Source organism: Gadus macrocephalus, chromosome 17 (genome assembly GCF_031168955.1).
Source record: "Gadus macrocephalus chromosome 17, ASM3116895v1".
Classification (NCBI taxonomy): Eukaryota; Metazoa; Chordata; class Actinopteri; order Gadiformes; family Gadidae; genus Gadus; species Gadus macrocephalus.
In genome coordinates, this window is record NC_082398.1 from 10,912,006 (window position 1) to 10,928,841 (window position 16,836).

Consider the following 16,836-nt stretch of genomic DNA (forward strand, 5'->3'; position numbering starts at 1 on the left):
GAACACAAACGGGCACTGACAGACACACACATGCAAAAAAAAAGTACATATCGTCTATTTATATTTATATTTGTATGCGTAGATTGCATTTCTGCCTTTACTTTTTACACTTTTTTACTAGTGTGTGTATACTTGGATGCTGCTACAATTTCGTTGTACACTGTACAACGACAAATAAAATAATCCTGATTGTGGACTCTAGCAGCTGTTCCCTCGCAGCTGATTTTCTATCACTGCTGGACTGCTTCAACATTCAACAACATGTACAGGGCCCAATGATGCCAAAGGGCACCCCTTGGACCTGTGCTGTGTTCCAATACCCGTACTTCCATGAGTATACTTAAAGGAAGTACACTATCTGCACTATCCGTACTCATTTGAGTACGCTAATTTTTTAGATGTGAGTGCTGTTCCAAATCGAGTACTCTGTGGTGCACACACCGGAAATGACGATCACGACTGCCGCCGTGGCTCCTCCCCCGCAATAAACATCCCGCTTTGAACGGTGAACTCTTTACGCCTAGCAGCTATAAAAAGCTATAAAAAATATAAAAACTACAAAATGACTCTATTAATGCAGGCTATGTGGAAAATGCGCCGACTTTGGCTCAGCCTGGCTCCGCCTCTTCCGCTACGTAGCTAAGATGGCTGCCGTTGAGTACGGGGAGTGTCCTTCGATCCACACTTCACGATTAGCCCGTTTTGAGTACGGCATCCGGGTCCTTGAAGTATACTTCTTTTCGCCGGATCTGAATTGGAACGTACTGTGTACTCAAATTTTGGCTAGTAAGTGCGGACAGTACGGGTATTGGAACACGGCACTGGCGTGGTGTGCTGGCAAAACCATGCTGACCACCATGCCATCCTGTTTTCTGTCACTATGCCCCTACCAAAGCAGCCCACAAAGCGGTCAATCACATACAGGAACACAAAACGTGTTCCAAGCTGGCCACCACCCTAGCGATCAACTTCGCCATCCATCCCCAAAACCACATGGCCTGGTCGGGCACTACAACGCCGCTCTCGCCCTCAGCCTAGACTCGGTTGCCCCACTTATCGCTAGATCTGTCTCCTTCGCCCGCCCTTCTCCCTGGTTTACCCCAGAGCTTCGGAGGTTTAAGTTCCTGGATTTTTTTTTGGAAACCATCCATCTGCAACTCCAGATGTCCACCCCCTGCCCGCTAGCCACAATACACCTGCAGGATACGAACCACCCATCTGCCTGCCCTCCACAGTGCTGCTCCTCCACCTTTTCCCTGCTGGATGCTGACCAATTCCTCAACCTCATGACCAAAGCCAGGACTACATCCAGCAGTCTGGACCCACTGCCCACGACCCTAGTGAAGGCCTGTCTCCCCACCATCTGCCCTGCGGTGGTAACCATTATCAACGCCTCACTAAGCTCTGGCGTGGTGCCCTCCAACTTCAAGTTGGTGATACAGACACTCAAAAAGGCCTGGCCTGGACCCAGATGACCCCAACAATTACCACCCGATCTCCAACCTTCCCTTCCTGTGTAAGATCTTGGAAAGAGCAGTGGCTGCCCAGCTCCAACACCATGTGTCCCACCATAAGCTATTTAAACTTCTCCAATCCCGCTTCAGATCCATCCATAGTAATAAAACCGACCTCATGAAAATCACTAATGACCTCCTGAACGCTGCAGATGACCTTTTCACCATCCTCTTCCTCCTAGACCTCTCTGCAGCCTTTGACACGTCTCCCAAACCATCCGCCTCTCCCGTCTCTCTGAGCTCATTGGCCTCACCGACACAGCACTCTCCTTGTTACAGTCCTACCTCTCAAACCGAAAACAATTCATCAATCTGAAAGGCTTCAACTCCATCACAGCAGCAGTTAACCATGGTGTCCCCCAGAGGTCTGTCCTCGGTCCCCTTCTCTTCACCATCTATATGCTCCCCCTAGGCAAAATCATCTGTAACCATGGACTCAACTTTCATTGGTATGCAGATGACACTATTAAAAATGCTAATAAAAATCCATTCATGGGAGTGTGTGTGGATGATTACTGGTTCAAGCAGCCGAACCTTGCCCGAGTCAGACTGATTGGACTCTGGGGCTGGGTGAGGCTGCACACCTGTTTTGCATTGAGAAATCAATATACACAGGTCAAACCAGCAATCACCAGACACACACTCAGGGAGTTCTCCTAGATGGCAACATGGAGCACCAGGCCATGTATCACTTTGAGATAGGTTTTCAAGGCTGACGCATCCAAACACCTATCAATGCAATCAGAAACATTATCAGTGTCTGTCTGATCAAGATAATGTTTCTGTTTCTGATTTTATCGATGTGTTCGTGCTAGTTTGTGTTGTTACTAAATTAGCAGCAATCTACATTTCCAGGAGGCACTTTTCCATTCCAATGAATTTGCTATTATATCGTGTTGCGGTGACTGTGACTGGATGCCTGGAAACTCTTTATGGTTAACCGGCCAGCAGCCCATCACCGATTTGAAATGTTTTGCCTGTATATATGTCTGTACTGATAAATTATTCAATTATGGCACCCATTGCACTCCTGATCATCCGTGGAGGGTGGGATCCCCCACTCTGCGTTCCTCCTAAAGATTCCTTCCCTTCTAATTAAGGGAGTTTTTTCTTGCCCTCTTTTGGGCTAGGGTCGTGGGGGGGGGGGGGGGGGGGAATTTGAATCATGAGGCTATGTACCAAGTTTGGCTATGACATGTTAAAGAGCTGCTGAAAAATTGGCTTACTTCCTGTTTGACATGTTTGGCTATGATATGTCAAAGAGTTGCGGAGAAATGGGCTTACTTCCTGTTTGGCGGCTTTGCCATCAAGTTTGATTGGCTGTCACGGCCAAACAGTTTTGAATTTGAAAAAGCTGGAAACCTGAAAACCTGAAAGCCAAAGCTGAAAAACATTTCCATTACTTTGTACACATCCCGCAAATTGAGACGTTTTCCCGCATTGTTATTGACAGTAGGACTCGAATTTTGAAATGCGTGTTCTATAATCTGGCATTTATCAAATAGCTGTGTGCGGAGACAGCAGTGAGGGCTGTCATCAGGGGGTGGGGCGGGCTGTTTGATCATATCAATCAAACTGGGATGCGGACGCAGGTTAAGGGCATGCCCACCAACAAGGAACAATGCAAATCAGGTCAGTACGGCATGCAGCACAAAGCGAGGAATGCACGACCCATACGGCTAATAAGTAGGGATGGGAATTGATAAGAATTTCACGATTCCGATTCCGATTCTGCTTATCGATCCGACTCCTTATCGATTCTCATTGGGTGAGAAAATAAGTATAAATGTGTTTGTTTGCCTTACATCTCTTTAATATCTGATCAGAAGTGCTTCTAGTATTAGGAAATTGTACATTTTCAAATCAATTGGTCTAGACGAAAAAATATATGTTTCGCTTTTTAAGCCCAAATGCCATAATTATGTGCCATACAACTAAAAACACAGACTGAAAACAGCCAAGTAAGAGCTTGTGCCTTTTGGAATTCTAACAGTGCTCATTTGCATTCAACTTGTAACAAAATTAAACTGACATAAACAAAATGAAGCATTGATTAGACAGAGATTTATTAGATGGGCCTACCTAATAAACCGTTGGAACACACAAGACCGGAAACCATAGCAATGCCGGTAAACAAACCCCGAGAAGCCCAATCCCTATGAGAGCTCCCCACCTACGGCCATCCGGAGGCGACAGAGCTGTTGGCCGTGATATTATATATACAATTATAATATAGTATATAATATATTATATACTATTATATATAGAGCTCCGGGAGTCGCAAACTGCAACAATCACTTTCTCCTCCATTCCGCGGTTCACCCGGACTGCACTGCACTGAGTTTGACGGCTGAACGCTGATTGGCTGTTACGTTACACATGTCACTCAGTTATCAGGCTGTTGAACGCTGATTGGCTGTCATCACGACAAAAACTTGTCGCCGGTTTTCTCCCGCGAAAAACTCGCCCTTATACGCGTCTCTACGTTCACTTTGTATGGGATCTTGTCGCCCCGTCGCGTTTGGTGTGAACGCACAATGCGATTCTTCCTCGGCGGCGACATGTTTGCTGCGTTCTGAACCAAATCAAAGCAGCGTGTGTGTGACGTCATGACGCATTTGCCGCGACCGGAACCGATAAGCGGAATCGTTAAGCAGGCTTGCTAACGATTCCAAGGAATCGGTTGACTCGGAACCGGTTCTCGATTCCCATCCCTACTAATAAGAGGAAATGCAGCTACAATAAAGACTGAGAAAGTATCTATCCCTAGGTGAAACCAGTGCAAGGCGAGTCTGTTCAAGTTTTGGGTGGAGTTTGCTTGAGTCATTTTTCCGTTTCACACGGAGGTGGTGAATATGACGTGAAACGACACAGACAATTGATTTTAACAACTTTCAACATGGCGGCCAAAGTCTGATGTTTCCATGAGAAAATAATTCATTAGCTATTTGGGTAGGTCTGAAAGTATCACCAGACATTGACAATAAGTTTGAAATATACTCATGTGAAGAGAGAGGAGTTAAGACACATCTTCATTAATTACAGCACCCCCTGGAGGCAGTGGCGATTCTAGGGGGTGGCCTGGGGTGGCCAGGGCCACCCCTGAAAGCTCATTGGCCACCCCTGTGGCCACCCCAGATCTGATAGGTAGTTGGTCAAGTTCGTCAACACAAGAAATAAGAGAAATACTGTCAATCAATGATGACAGCTGATCAACTGATTTAGGGTCAGTTTTACATTTTTAACTGACACAGTAATGGTCGTACTGAGGCTGTGAGAGCTGATTTCTGCTCGGCGGACATTTAGCTATGCAGGTCAGGTGACCCATGAGATGAGCGCGCTGCACATGCTGCTGGTCCGTGAAACAGGAGGACGACAACGGTCACAGTGACAACGTGAACAATATAAAAACGATAAAGACGCTGAAATCTGTCGTTGAGAGGTATGGTAATTTAATGTTTAGTTATATCGTAGTTCCCTCTGAATGTGTAGGAAAACTTTATCCAGCACTAAGTAGCAGCTAAAAGACGAACTACACTGCACTAGCTAGCTTAGCAGCCTGCAAACCAAGTTAAGCATGTAACGTTAGTGTTTTGGATACCGCCATGAAATATGAAAAGATGTTTTCTGGACTGAAGACTGATGGTGTTTTTTGCAGATGTGTGTGTTCAATAGAGCTAATGTTATATTTTTGGCCAACCAGTGTGTGAAACATAGTGTGACAGTCTAGATTTAAGTAGCTATAACACAAGAACAAGCTGTGTCTTATTTGTTGCATTCAAATGCCACAAATGCTTGAGATGCAATATGTGTTAATTGTGTTATTAAAAGTGAGTTGTAAGAGTGGTAGTTATGTAAAAAATTAACCTTTAGATCCTATAAATAGACATAATTAGGCACATTGTTGACACCGCCTTTCTTTTTGACATTTTAATGGAGTCAAAGCTGTTATTTAAGGGGTTCCAAGTTATATTCGGTCTGGTGGCATTGCATTGAACTTTAAGTCTTGTCTTGTGGTCTTATGGCCTATGTGAAAGCATTTTGTAGCAGGAGAATGAGCAAAAGCAAGAACTAGCTACCTCTATTGCACTTTGTTACTATTATTAGAATCCTCTATTGTTCATGAGAGTTTGAAGGTTTACATAACATTACTTTATAGTATATACTTTGGAGTTAAGATTTGTTTGGTTTATGTTACAATTGTTTATGTATATTTATCAAGTTAATTTGTGATTCTAAGGCTTAACTGTTTGATTTAAATAAACTTCATAATTTATGTTGAATCAAAGCCAACGTTTATACCTTCATCAGGGCCCTGGACATGAATACTGTCTGGGTTGAAAACCCACTTTTTGCACATTTTCATACATCACAAGGCATCCTATAGAATAACATTATTCAGTCATCAGGCCATCCTCTGTGTCACCTGTATTGTTACCTATGTTGGCTTTACTAATTTAGGTGCCATCTTGTGGTTAAATAAAAACACACCAAAGCAAAGAACAAACCAAACAAATCGAATTCCAGTATCTCCAACAAATTAGATAAATAATAACGTAAACTAAGCATGTAAAGAACAACAAATATTTCTGTTTTTTTCCTTACAAGCTTAATTTATCCTTTGCTTACAGATACACTTTTTAATAAGGTCTATCTTAAAGCATTTTGGTTTGTTCTGTTGCCTGGATTGCTGTGTTTTATGTAACCACAAGATGGCGCCTCAATTAGTAAAGCAAACCCAGGTAACAATACAGGTGACACAGATGATGAGCTGATTAATGTTATTATATAGGATGAGTTAAGAGCAGTTGAATTTTGCTACTCTAATTTAACTTGTGAAGAGATGAGGACTTTAATCCACTATAAGGAAATGGCTCTTAGAAAATGTGTACCCTATTCTGAACATAATTACTGATTAAAAATAGACATGTTAAAATAACCAGATATACTTGAGGACTGTGATAGGTGGAAATGGAATAAAAAAAAAAATAATCATTTCACCAGCATAGACACCTTTATTTGACAGTTATGAGACAGGAAATCATGGGAGAGAGAGGGGATGCAACATGCAGCAAAGGACCTGGATTCGAACCGCAGTTGGCTGCGTACGTGTATGTATTAAACTTCGCTATGCCATGGCCACCCCACACTAGCTTTGTGTCCCATCTTGGCCACCCCAGTAAAAATGTCCTGGATACGCCACTGCCTGGAGGTCAAAGGTCACCAAATTTGATGAGTGTCCCCATTGAATGTCATGGGTCTTTGTACCAAGTTTGGTTATGATATTAGGGTGACCAGATGTCCCGCTTTGTTCGGGACAGTCACGCATTTTCATTACATTGTACACGTCCCACAAATTGAGACGTTGTCCCGCATTGTTATCGACAGTCAGGGTGCACTCACACTAGGCCATCTGGCCGTGGCCATGGCCGTTTTAGCACCTAACCGTGCTCAAATCTGCCAGTGTGAGTGTGGCCAGTCTGGCCAGGCCGGGCCAATTTGGCCACTTGGGAGAGGTGTGCTGCTACTGCACGGGCCGCTACGGTACAGATGCTAATGAGCCGACACGCGCACACGCACGGCTACGCAACCTGAGCTGGATGACGTATAGTCAATGCGACGACCACGGACAAAAATAAAGGCGACGAGCCTTCTTTCCCATTAAACGGTAAACATCGCGTCAAGCGGTTCAACTGTGTTGTTATCCATTGTTGTTAAAACTCTGACTGGCGGCAGACTTTATTATGGTCCATGCAGCGGACGCTTGGTAATGACGTGTTACGACGTGATGACGTATGTACAAGAGCCTTCCGTGGCCAGGCCACAGCTGCGACGGCCAACGGCCACGGCCAGATGGCCTAGTGTGAGTGCACCCTCAGACTCAATTTTGGAAATACTGGCTTCCCGTTTGTGAAAATTGGATGAATGGGTCAAAAGTTATAAACATGAATGCATGTCCAACTTTGACCTGTTTACCAAGGCCTTCTATGGGCTGCCATGGACTCCCATGCCAGATAATAATAACAATAATAATAATAATAATAATAATAGAATAACATATAATAACGTATAACAGTGGTTGTCTCGCAGCTTCGCTGCTTTAGCCCCAATAAAGAGCTAGCACTGTGAGCATAAAGATACTATCTACTCATGTTTCAATATGTGATTAATAACAAATCACTGCTGGGTGTTGGGGTTAGAGCTCTCTAGTGGTGGACTTGTAGCTGGGTGTTGGGGTTAGAGCTCTCTAGTGGTGGACTTGTAGCTGGGTGTGGGGGTTAGAGCTCTCTAGTGTTGGACTTGTAGCTGGGTGTTGGGGTTAGAGCTCTCTAGTGGTGGACTTGTAGCTGGGAGTTGGGGTTAGAGCTTTCCTCTAGTGGTGGACTTGTAGCTGGGTGTTGGGGTTAGGGCTCTCCTCTAGTGGTGGACTTGTAGCTTGGTGTTGGGGTTAGAGCTCTCTAGTGGTGGACTTGTAGCTGGGTGTTGGGGTTAGAGCTCTCCTCTAGTGGTGGACTTGTAGCTGGGTGTTGGGGTTAGAGCTCTCTAATGGTGGACTTGTAGTTGGGTGTTGGGGTTAGAGCTCTCTAGTGGTTGACTTGTAGCTGGGTGTTGAAGTAAAAAATAATTGAGAATTCATATTCTTCCATTTATGTTGTATCTTTTATTTTTCTTCAGGGTGGACCGTACCACGATGTGCTCCACAGCGTCCTGGAACTGTACTGTAATGGTAAAAATCAGTTTTCACATTCTATGTCTCTGTATTTGTTGGAATGTGCCTGTGTTCAGTGAATCTCTTCGGGGGATGTGTTTGAAAAGTTGTTTTCCTGACCCACCTCCCCCCCCCCCCCCCCCCTCGCGCCGGGGGAAGATGGGACAGGCCAGGGGTTCCAACTGATAGGGCAGGGCCACCACCCCTTTTTATCACACCCTTAGGAACTTCAATTGATAGATTACCATCTGGAAAACAAATGCTTACACAACACCTTTCCATACATGCAGAGTTCAGGAGTCCTCTTTCTCCGGGACTTCCTTTCATCCTGGACATTAGGGGCTTGGGTCAAACACACTCGCCACTAGACTAACCTTCACGTTTAGGCCAACGACGAATACCCTTTTTTGTTTATTTGTTTATGTACAAGATCTTCCAACGCTCATGCAACCGTGCAACAAAGATGACTTCCTGCTCTAACCGCACACAGACACACACACTCATGCACACTGTGGACCTTTCTGTGGTTCACTTGTTATTAAGTACAAAACAGTGTTCCTGTCACTGACTAAGTGTCTGTTCTACAGAAGCAATCTTGGTGAATACACATATTTAGTATCGTCGTCTTTGTGCAACCATGTTTCATCTCATTGAGTATGGTGAATAAACATTTAAACATTGACGCGGTGATATTTAGGTTGTCAATAGTTTGGACCACAGACTGGTGCGATTACTCAGACCTCTCCTTGTGATTTGAAAATGATCGTTTAGAACATATATTTAGATGAAATGTATATGGATTCAAATATGCTTTAAAAATAGGCAGATGTGGAGAGATCCTTGTTCTTGTTTATTTATCATCGGTCTAGTAGCAACAGAAGACACAATGGAGCACATCTTCTTTCAGATGTGTGTGTGTCTTTGTGTGTGACAACATATGCACACAAAATGTACACACAAAACATATACACACAACATATGCAGATGACATATACACATGACATGTACACACACAACATAAACACACGACATGTACACACACAACGTAGGCCGGCCCACTGACTCGTGAGGGACAAGGTACCGGACCCCCCCCCCCCCCCCCCAGTGGGACCCTAGGAGCCCAGAGCTGGGCTGGACTAGACCGGGCTGGGGGTCAAGTCAAGTTTATTTATCTAGCACATTTTAAAACAACAGTAGTTGACCAAAGTGCTGTACACAAATACAATATAAAAAACAAAACAAAGAACAAGAAGGCTTAATATTGCATATTAGCAACAACAATGAATAAGATAAAATAAAATCTTAAATCTTGTATTAAAAGCCAATGTAAAAAAGCGAGTCTTTAGTTGCGTTTTGAACTGGTCTATAGACTGGGCAGTTCTCAGACTCAGGGGGAGACTGTTCCAGAGATTAGGAGCGGCCACAGCGAAGGCTCTGTCGCCTTTTGTTTTTTGTCTGCACCTGGGTACATCCAGCAGCACCTGCTGAGCTGACCGAATTTCTCTAGATGGAGCATGGATGCAGACCAGCTCTGACATATATTTAGGTGCCAGCCCATGCAGAGTTTTAAAAGTAAACAACAGGATTTTTAATTTAATTCTAAAAAACCACAGGAAGCCAGTGGAGAGAGGCCAGGACAGGGGTAATGTGGTCATATCGCCTTTTTCCAGTGAGGAGACGTGCAGCAGCATTTTGGACCGGTTGCAAGCAGACATTGGTCCACACCAAAATATAGAGAATTACAGTAGTCTAGACGGGACATTATGAACAGGTGAATGACTCTTTCAAAGTCCTTTGGTGGGAGATACGGCTTTACTTTCTCTAGGAGTCGCAGCTGGAAGAAGCTTGTCTTCACGACTGAGCTTATTTGCTTGTTAAATGTATTGGATCCCGCCGGCCCGACTGCCCCTGGTCTTCCACATGACCCCCCCCCCCGCCCCACAAATAATTTACGGAATGAGATTCATCGTTAACCATCATCTCTCTTTCCATTTAAACAAGTCACCATTTGCGTTGAGTTGAGCACTGAATTTTAATTAATGCTACCTATCCTACCGCAAATCTGGCCGACATAAAAACATTAATGTTCCAATGTTTTACGTGACTGCTGGACTTTTATCTCCAGACTTGAGCCTCGTACTGCAGACAGGTAGTCGTGGGGCAGGACGTCCTCCCTATTGTACCCCCACGCGCTCTGGACTGGTGTGTTGAGAGTAGGCTTTCCGTTGTGTGATTTGTTTGGACGATGACAACAATGTTAGACCGCGTCCCACTTGAAGTGTCATAGTGAACTGTTTTTATTTAATAAAGAGCTGTACATATTCTACATGGGCACTTCGCGGTCCTCATCATGTTGCTGAGGAGATCCAAAAGAGGTGACGGAGAAATCGACACAATTGCGTATTGTGTGAGTGAAGCAACAAAAAGTTAGCTTTATTTGTTGCGAACACATGCACAAACATGTACACACACACTGTTTCAAACGGTGTGAAGGGACCTTAACAGGTTGCAAGTAATGGCCAGGTCCACAACAATTTTCAAAAAAGTCTAAATTGTCCTGCCTTAGAACTTCTCCTTTTTCCTTTTTTTTTTTTTCTCTCTCTCTCACTCTCTCTCTCTCTCTCTCTCTCTCTCTCTCTCTCTCTCTCTCTCTCTCTCACATATAATTTCCCTTTCGCTCGTCACACACCCTCACACTCTGCTCCACCTCACCCTCACCCTCACCACACTTCCGCCCATCTTCTCGTTAAATCGGTGTGCCTTCAGCTGTGTTCTGTTACTTGTCGCCGTCTCAGGACCTGTAACCATGCGTGCTCTTGCCCTCCTCCTCCTGTGCATCTTTGGATCCACGCTGGTTTCATTGACCGTGGCCAACAGTAAGTTAACTGACTCACATCTGTGTCACCTAACAAGGTTACACTAATTAACTTAACATTAGAAAATGCAGTTTAAAGGTTTTACTGATGTTATTAACCTTTAGCCTTCCTTATGTTTAGTAGCTTAATTATTTATTAATGGTGTTCCTGTTTACTAAGGTATTGGTGTATACATTATTTAATCGGGTTAGTAAGGACCCTAACCCATGTGCTATTGCTTTAATATAATGCTTATTACTGCATTAACTAATCCTATTGAATGTACCCTTATTCTAAATTTGTCCCACATATTGATGTTATGTTGAGTTGTTTATCTTTAACATTAACATGTTCTCTGTTCTCAGATGGAATTGGTCCAGATAGTTGCTGCTTCCTATATTACGAAAGAAAGGTGCAACTCGCTAAAATCCGAAGCTACGAGTTCACGGATGGACGCTGTTCAAAGCCCGCCGTTATGTAAGCGTAGCTTTTACCAAATACCATTGAATGAGTTTAATTTGCATCACAATGATGACTACAGCATATTAACCCAGTATGACCTCATAAGAATGACTGTAATGTCCTTTCTGTGACAGTTTGCAGACCATAGGCAATGTCCGGATCTGCGTGGACCCTGAAGCCGCCTGGGTCCAGAGTGCGATGACACGACTGGATCAGCGCAACTTCTAACGCCGCTGTTAATGGAACCTGCTGGAAATCAGCTTTATACTGAGTCAGGCCCGCTTTAAATTGTAACGTTGTTAACTTTAATACTTTCCTGTATAATAAAAAATACACGATGGACGATAATGTTTTTTTTTCTATTGCTGCCCTTAACGCTGGAAGTAGAACCATGCTTAATGTGTTCCACAGGGGGAAGATAGACAAGATAGACGATGGGTTTTTGAACTTATATTTGTTATAGAAGCTACCTTTTGAAGTTAGTATGGGTATCCTGGCTGCAACCAGGCCTAATGTTGCCTGTATAGTATTTACTAATTAATGCTATTAAGCTTTACATTTTTTGGGATTTGGTGCAATAAGTGCTATCCTCTAATAAACTATAGGCCCATACGAATACAGTGTTTTGGAAGCTTTATTTTGTCTTGTCTGGATATTTCAGAAGATTACATCACATTTTTTGTAAAAGTAGTTGTAAATACCTAAAAATACATTGATACATTTAATAAACAAAATAAAAGGTGACTTTAGTAAAAAAAAAAAAACTTCATGTCGGTGATCCAAGCATTTAAAGAGCCAGTGAGCCCACTGTTTCAGATGGAATTCGAGCACTATGTGGTTAAAAAATGTTTTTCGAGCTGTGAGTTTTAGGGAAGAGGGGGTCATGACATGGTACGACCCATACCAAGTGGGTGCTGTTGCCTCTTGGTCGTGACGTCTATAGAAAAATATTTCGAGCTTGTGGAGCAAATAATAGTGGTCATGACTGTCTCTCTCATTTGGACTCGATCTTGACTTGTAATCAAACCTCTTTGGACGCCTTCAAGCCCTGGTCTTGGACTCGACAAACATGGTATTGACTACAGCTCTGCAAGAAAGAAGGACCCATGATGCCACCACAGAAGCAAATCAACCGCTTTGCTTCAGCCACTCAATGGGCTATCGCCCGGTGTAACAAAGAAAAATAACTCATCCGACGGAGCGATTGCGATGTGACTCTGTCTACGCTTTAAGCAAGTGCATGTTTCTGCACGTGAACGACTTCATGGACGTCTCTACCTTTCCGCTGCTGCATGGTGCAGAAAATATGCAACAGCCACCCCTGGTGTCACACTTTATGATGGTAACAATACGGTGTGAAACCGGGCCGCAAAAATAAAAGCAAATAGATGGGGACAGGTGGTTTAGCACGTTAAAGCTAGGGTAGGCAATTTGGAGAAACCAGCCAGAGTAAGTAACTCCCCCAAAACACATGACTATCTCGCTAGCTTTAGCAATAGGCCTATGTTGCCTTGTGGAAGACTCCGTCATGCGCAATGAGGGCAGAAACAGGAACAGTGAGCGCAGGTAGGTAGGCTACGTAGACGGACAGGTGAGGTGAGCCATCTAATTATTTCATTCGGCCTAATTAAATAATTGAATGGGTTTATTACATGCCTGCTACAGCTCACAGCAGGCATGTAATAATACCATAATTTGAATTTGAATTTCTTTTGGCTGAGCATTTATGATTGATTGCTGTGAGGATGTCCATTAAATTTCACAGATATTTCTAAAATAAGTTGCCTGCTCTTACTTTACTGCTGCAATCTTACATGGTGGTGAATCAAGCACAGGTGTAGTACGCTGTGGTTGGCTGGTGGAACCTAGTTCCTATACCCCTGAGACCCAGAACTGAAGAAGAACCCTTCGGTCCTCGTTATTGGGGTGATTGAAAGGACCATTTCAAAGGGTCTGTGGTCGTCTCTGAGAGTAGGCTTTCTGTGTGGTTTGTATGGACGATGAAAACAATGTTAAGTTGTAATATAGAACTGTCTATATTGAATACCGAGGTGTACATATTCTCCATTGGCACTTTCTGCTCGTCATTGATGCTGATAAGATCTAGAGGAGGTGATGGAAATGTACATGGCAGGAAATTGAGCAAGGCCTAAAGGATGTGTAAGCCAGGCCAAATGCTTATCGCGTGAAGCGACAAAAAGTGGTTTATTTGTCTTGCGAACACACACGCACGCACACACACACACACACACACACACACACACACACACACACACACACACACACACACACACACACACACACACACACACACACACACACACACACACACACTTCTTTAAATGGTGTGAAAAGAAACCTCCATAAACAGGCCAGTTTTAGAGCTAAAGGAAAATACTTTAAAAAAACGTCAAAATGTCCTGTCTTTGAACTTCTTCATGCGTATGGATGGATGGATGGATGGATGGATGGATGGATGGATGGATGGATGGATGCATGTGTGTATATAAAAAAAAAAAAACGACACAGAACGGTTTTAAGGTTTTAAAGAGTGACCCATTTTTGTTTGTTTGTTTTATGCTGCCGACCAACTGGGATGTATTTTGTATCTTACCTCAAAAGAAAAATAATTAGTTTTTATTATTTTGCACTCCTTCCCACCAGCGACCATCAGTCCATCCAACCTTTTGCACACCTGCCTATTACATTTGTGCCTCGCAATCCACGAAATGTCCCCGATGATGCAACTATGTCATCTTAAGTGTGTGTGTGTGCGTGTGTGTTTGTGTTTGTGCGCACGCGTGTATGTGTGTGTGTGTGTCCGTCTGTGAAAGTGTGTGAACATGACATCATTTAAAGAGTCTCTCATTGATATAGTGAGCTTGCTGTTCGGTTACTGATTGCGACAAAAGGGGGCACTGAAATTAATCAAGCTATTGAATAGATGTCCCATGACTGAGCAGGCCTACTGCACATGCTTGTCCCTACAGAACCATCAACGGTCAAAGAACCTTGTAATGCAGACAGGAAGTCCAGGGGCGGGACCTTCCAGTGCCCCTTATTGTACCCCCATGCACTCTTGACAGGTGTGTGGAAACGACCATTTCAAGGCGTTTGTGGTCGTCTCTGAGAGTAGGCTTTCATTGTGTGGTTTGTATGGACGATGACAACAATGTTGGACCATGTCCCACTTGAAGTGTAATATAGAACTGTTTTTATTTAATAAAGAGATGTACATATTCCACATTGGAACTTCGTCACGTCGTCATTGTTGCTGAGGCGATCTAAAGGTGATCGAGGAATCGAGCAAAGCCTAAAGTCTTTGTACACCAGGGCAATTGCTTATTGTGAGTGAAGCGACAAAGTGTTAATTGTTGCGTACACATGCACAAACATTTACACACACACTGTTTCAAACGGTGTGAAGGAGACCTTAATGGGTTGCAACTGACGGCAAGGTCCACAACTAAAGGAAAATGCTTTCAATGACTTTTGATAGTTTTGATAACAAGAAACGTTTGGTCCTTTTGAAAATAACCAAGCACAACTTTTGTGCTTCAATTAAACATCATTATGTTTAATTGAAGTGTTGAGTACTTTGTCACATTGGCCGTTTCTTATTATGTTTAGGAACAGGAAAGGCAATGTAATATGTGCATAGCTAGGCTATTGCCTTCTTGCAGGTGGCTCAGATTGGTCGATTCTCATTACATTTAGAGTTCACAGCAGATACAAATTTAGTTTGAGATTTGTTCAATGCTAACACATGCAAATAAAGAGCTAGCACTGCGAGCAGGAAGATACAATCTTCTCATGATTCAAAATTCGATTAATAACAAATCAGTGCAAATCAAGTCTTCTATTGGTGTACTTGCAGCTGGGTGTTGGGGTTAGAGCTCTCCTCTAGTGGTGGACTTGTAGCTGGGTGTTGGGTTAGAGCTCTCTAGTGGTGGACTTGTATCTGGGTTTTGGGGTTAGAGCTCTCTAGTGGTGGACTTGTAGCTGGGTGTTTAAGTTAAAAAAGGTGAGGGAAAGGGTGAGTGAGAGTGCGAAAGGAAGAATCGAGGTAAAAGAGGAAGGGTGCTGGGTGAGTGTGAAATAACAGGTGATTTGATTGGGGGAGAGAGGAGAGAGGGCATGAGAGAATGAATGAATGAGTCAGTGAAAGTGAGCTGGAGACCCGGAGCACAAACGAAGAGGACGTGTCAGGTGGTGACCCAACACAAGGCTGTCTCTGGGGACTTTCCCATGTGTCCTGGTCTGGTTAAATAGCACTGTTTTTTTGTGTGGTGAGAGAGAGAGAGAGAGAGAGAGAGAGAGAGAGAGAGAGAGAGAGAGAGAGAGAGAGGAGAGAGAGAGAGAGAGAGAGAGAGAGAGAGGAGAGAGAGAGAGAGAGAGAGAGAGAGAGAGAGAGAGAGAGAGAGAGAGAGAGAGAGAGCGCGTACACGCGTGCGAGAGAGAATTCATATTCTTCCGTTTATGTTGTGTCTTTTATTTTTCTTCAGGGTGGACCGTACCACTCGTTCTCCATGCTTCTGCTTCTCATCCTCCTACAACCTCGAATGTTCTGCCCTTATTTCTTCACATATCTGCTGTATAGGTGTCAATCATTTTTTATTTTATTTTATCCAAGAGAAAATAATAATACTGCTATTAATAACTTTGAATTACACAGCACCTTTCTATACATGTAGGGCTTTGGGGTCCTCTTCCTTAGGGGCTTAAGTCGAACGCACTCGCCACTAGACTAACCTGCCCGTTTAGGCCATCGACAAATACCCTTTTTTGTTTATTTTTGTTCACGAAGTGGTATGTACAAGGTTTTCCGATGCTCATGCAACCGTGCAATCAAGATGACTTCCTGCTCTAACCGCACATACACACACACACACACACTCATGCACACTGTGGACCTTTCTGTGGTTCACTTGTTATTAAGTACAAAACAGTGTTCCTGTCACTGACTAACTACAAGTGTCTGTTCTACAGAAGCAATGTCGGTGAAACACTTATTTAGTTGTGTCGTCCTTGTACAACCGTGTTTAATCTCATTGAGTATGGTGAATCAACTTTTAAACATTGACACGGTGATATTTAGTTTGTCAATAGTTCACTGATTGGTTGGACCACAGACTGGTGCGATTACTCAGACCTCTCCTTGTGATTTGAAATTGATAGATTAGAACAGATATTTAGATGAAATGTATATGGATTCAAAGATGTGCAAATGTGGAGAGATTCTGGTTCTTGTTTATTTATCGTCGTGTAGAAGCAACAGACGACACAATGGAGTACA

The 16,836-nt window shown here is 43.4% G+C and overlaps 1 protein-coding gene across 1 annotated transcript; it reads left to right on the plus strand.

Annotated features, from left to right (window-relative positions):
• The first annotated feature begins 10,923 nt into the window (after positions 1-10,923).
• LOC132475946 (monocyte chemotactic protein 1B-like) lies at positions 10,924-11,882 on the plus strand. Its single transcript, XM_060077355.1, has 3 exons — positions 10,924-11,099; positions 11,444-11,555; positions 11,675-11,882. Exons 1-3 carry the CDS (start codon positions 11,030-11,032, stop codon positions 11,766-11,768), a joined length of 276 nt encoding a protein of 91 aa, XP_059933338.1. The 5' UTR covers positions 10,924-11,029; the 3' UTR covers positions 11,769-11,882.
• The last annotated feature ends 4,954 nt before the right edge of the window (positions 11,883-16,836 follow it).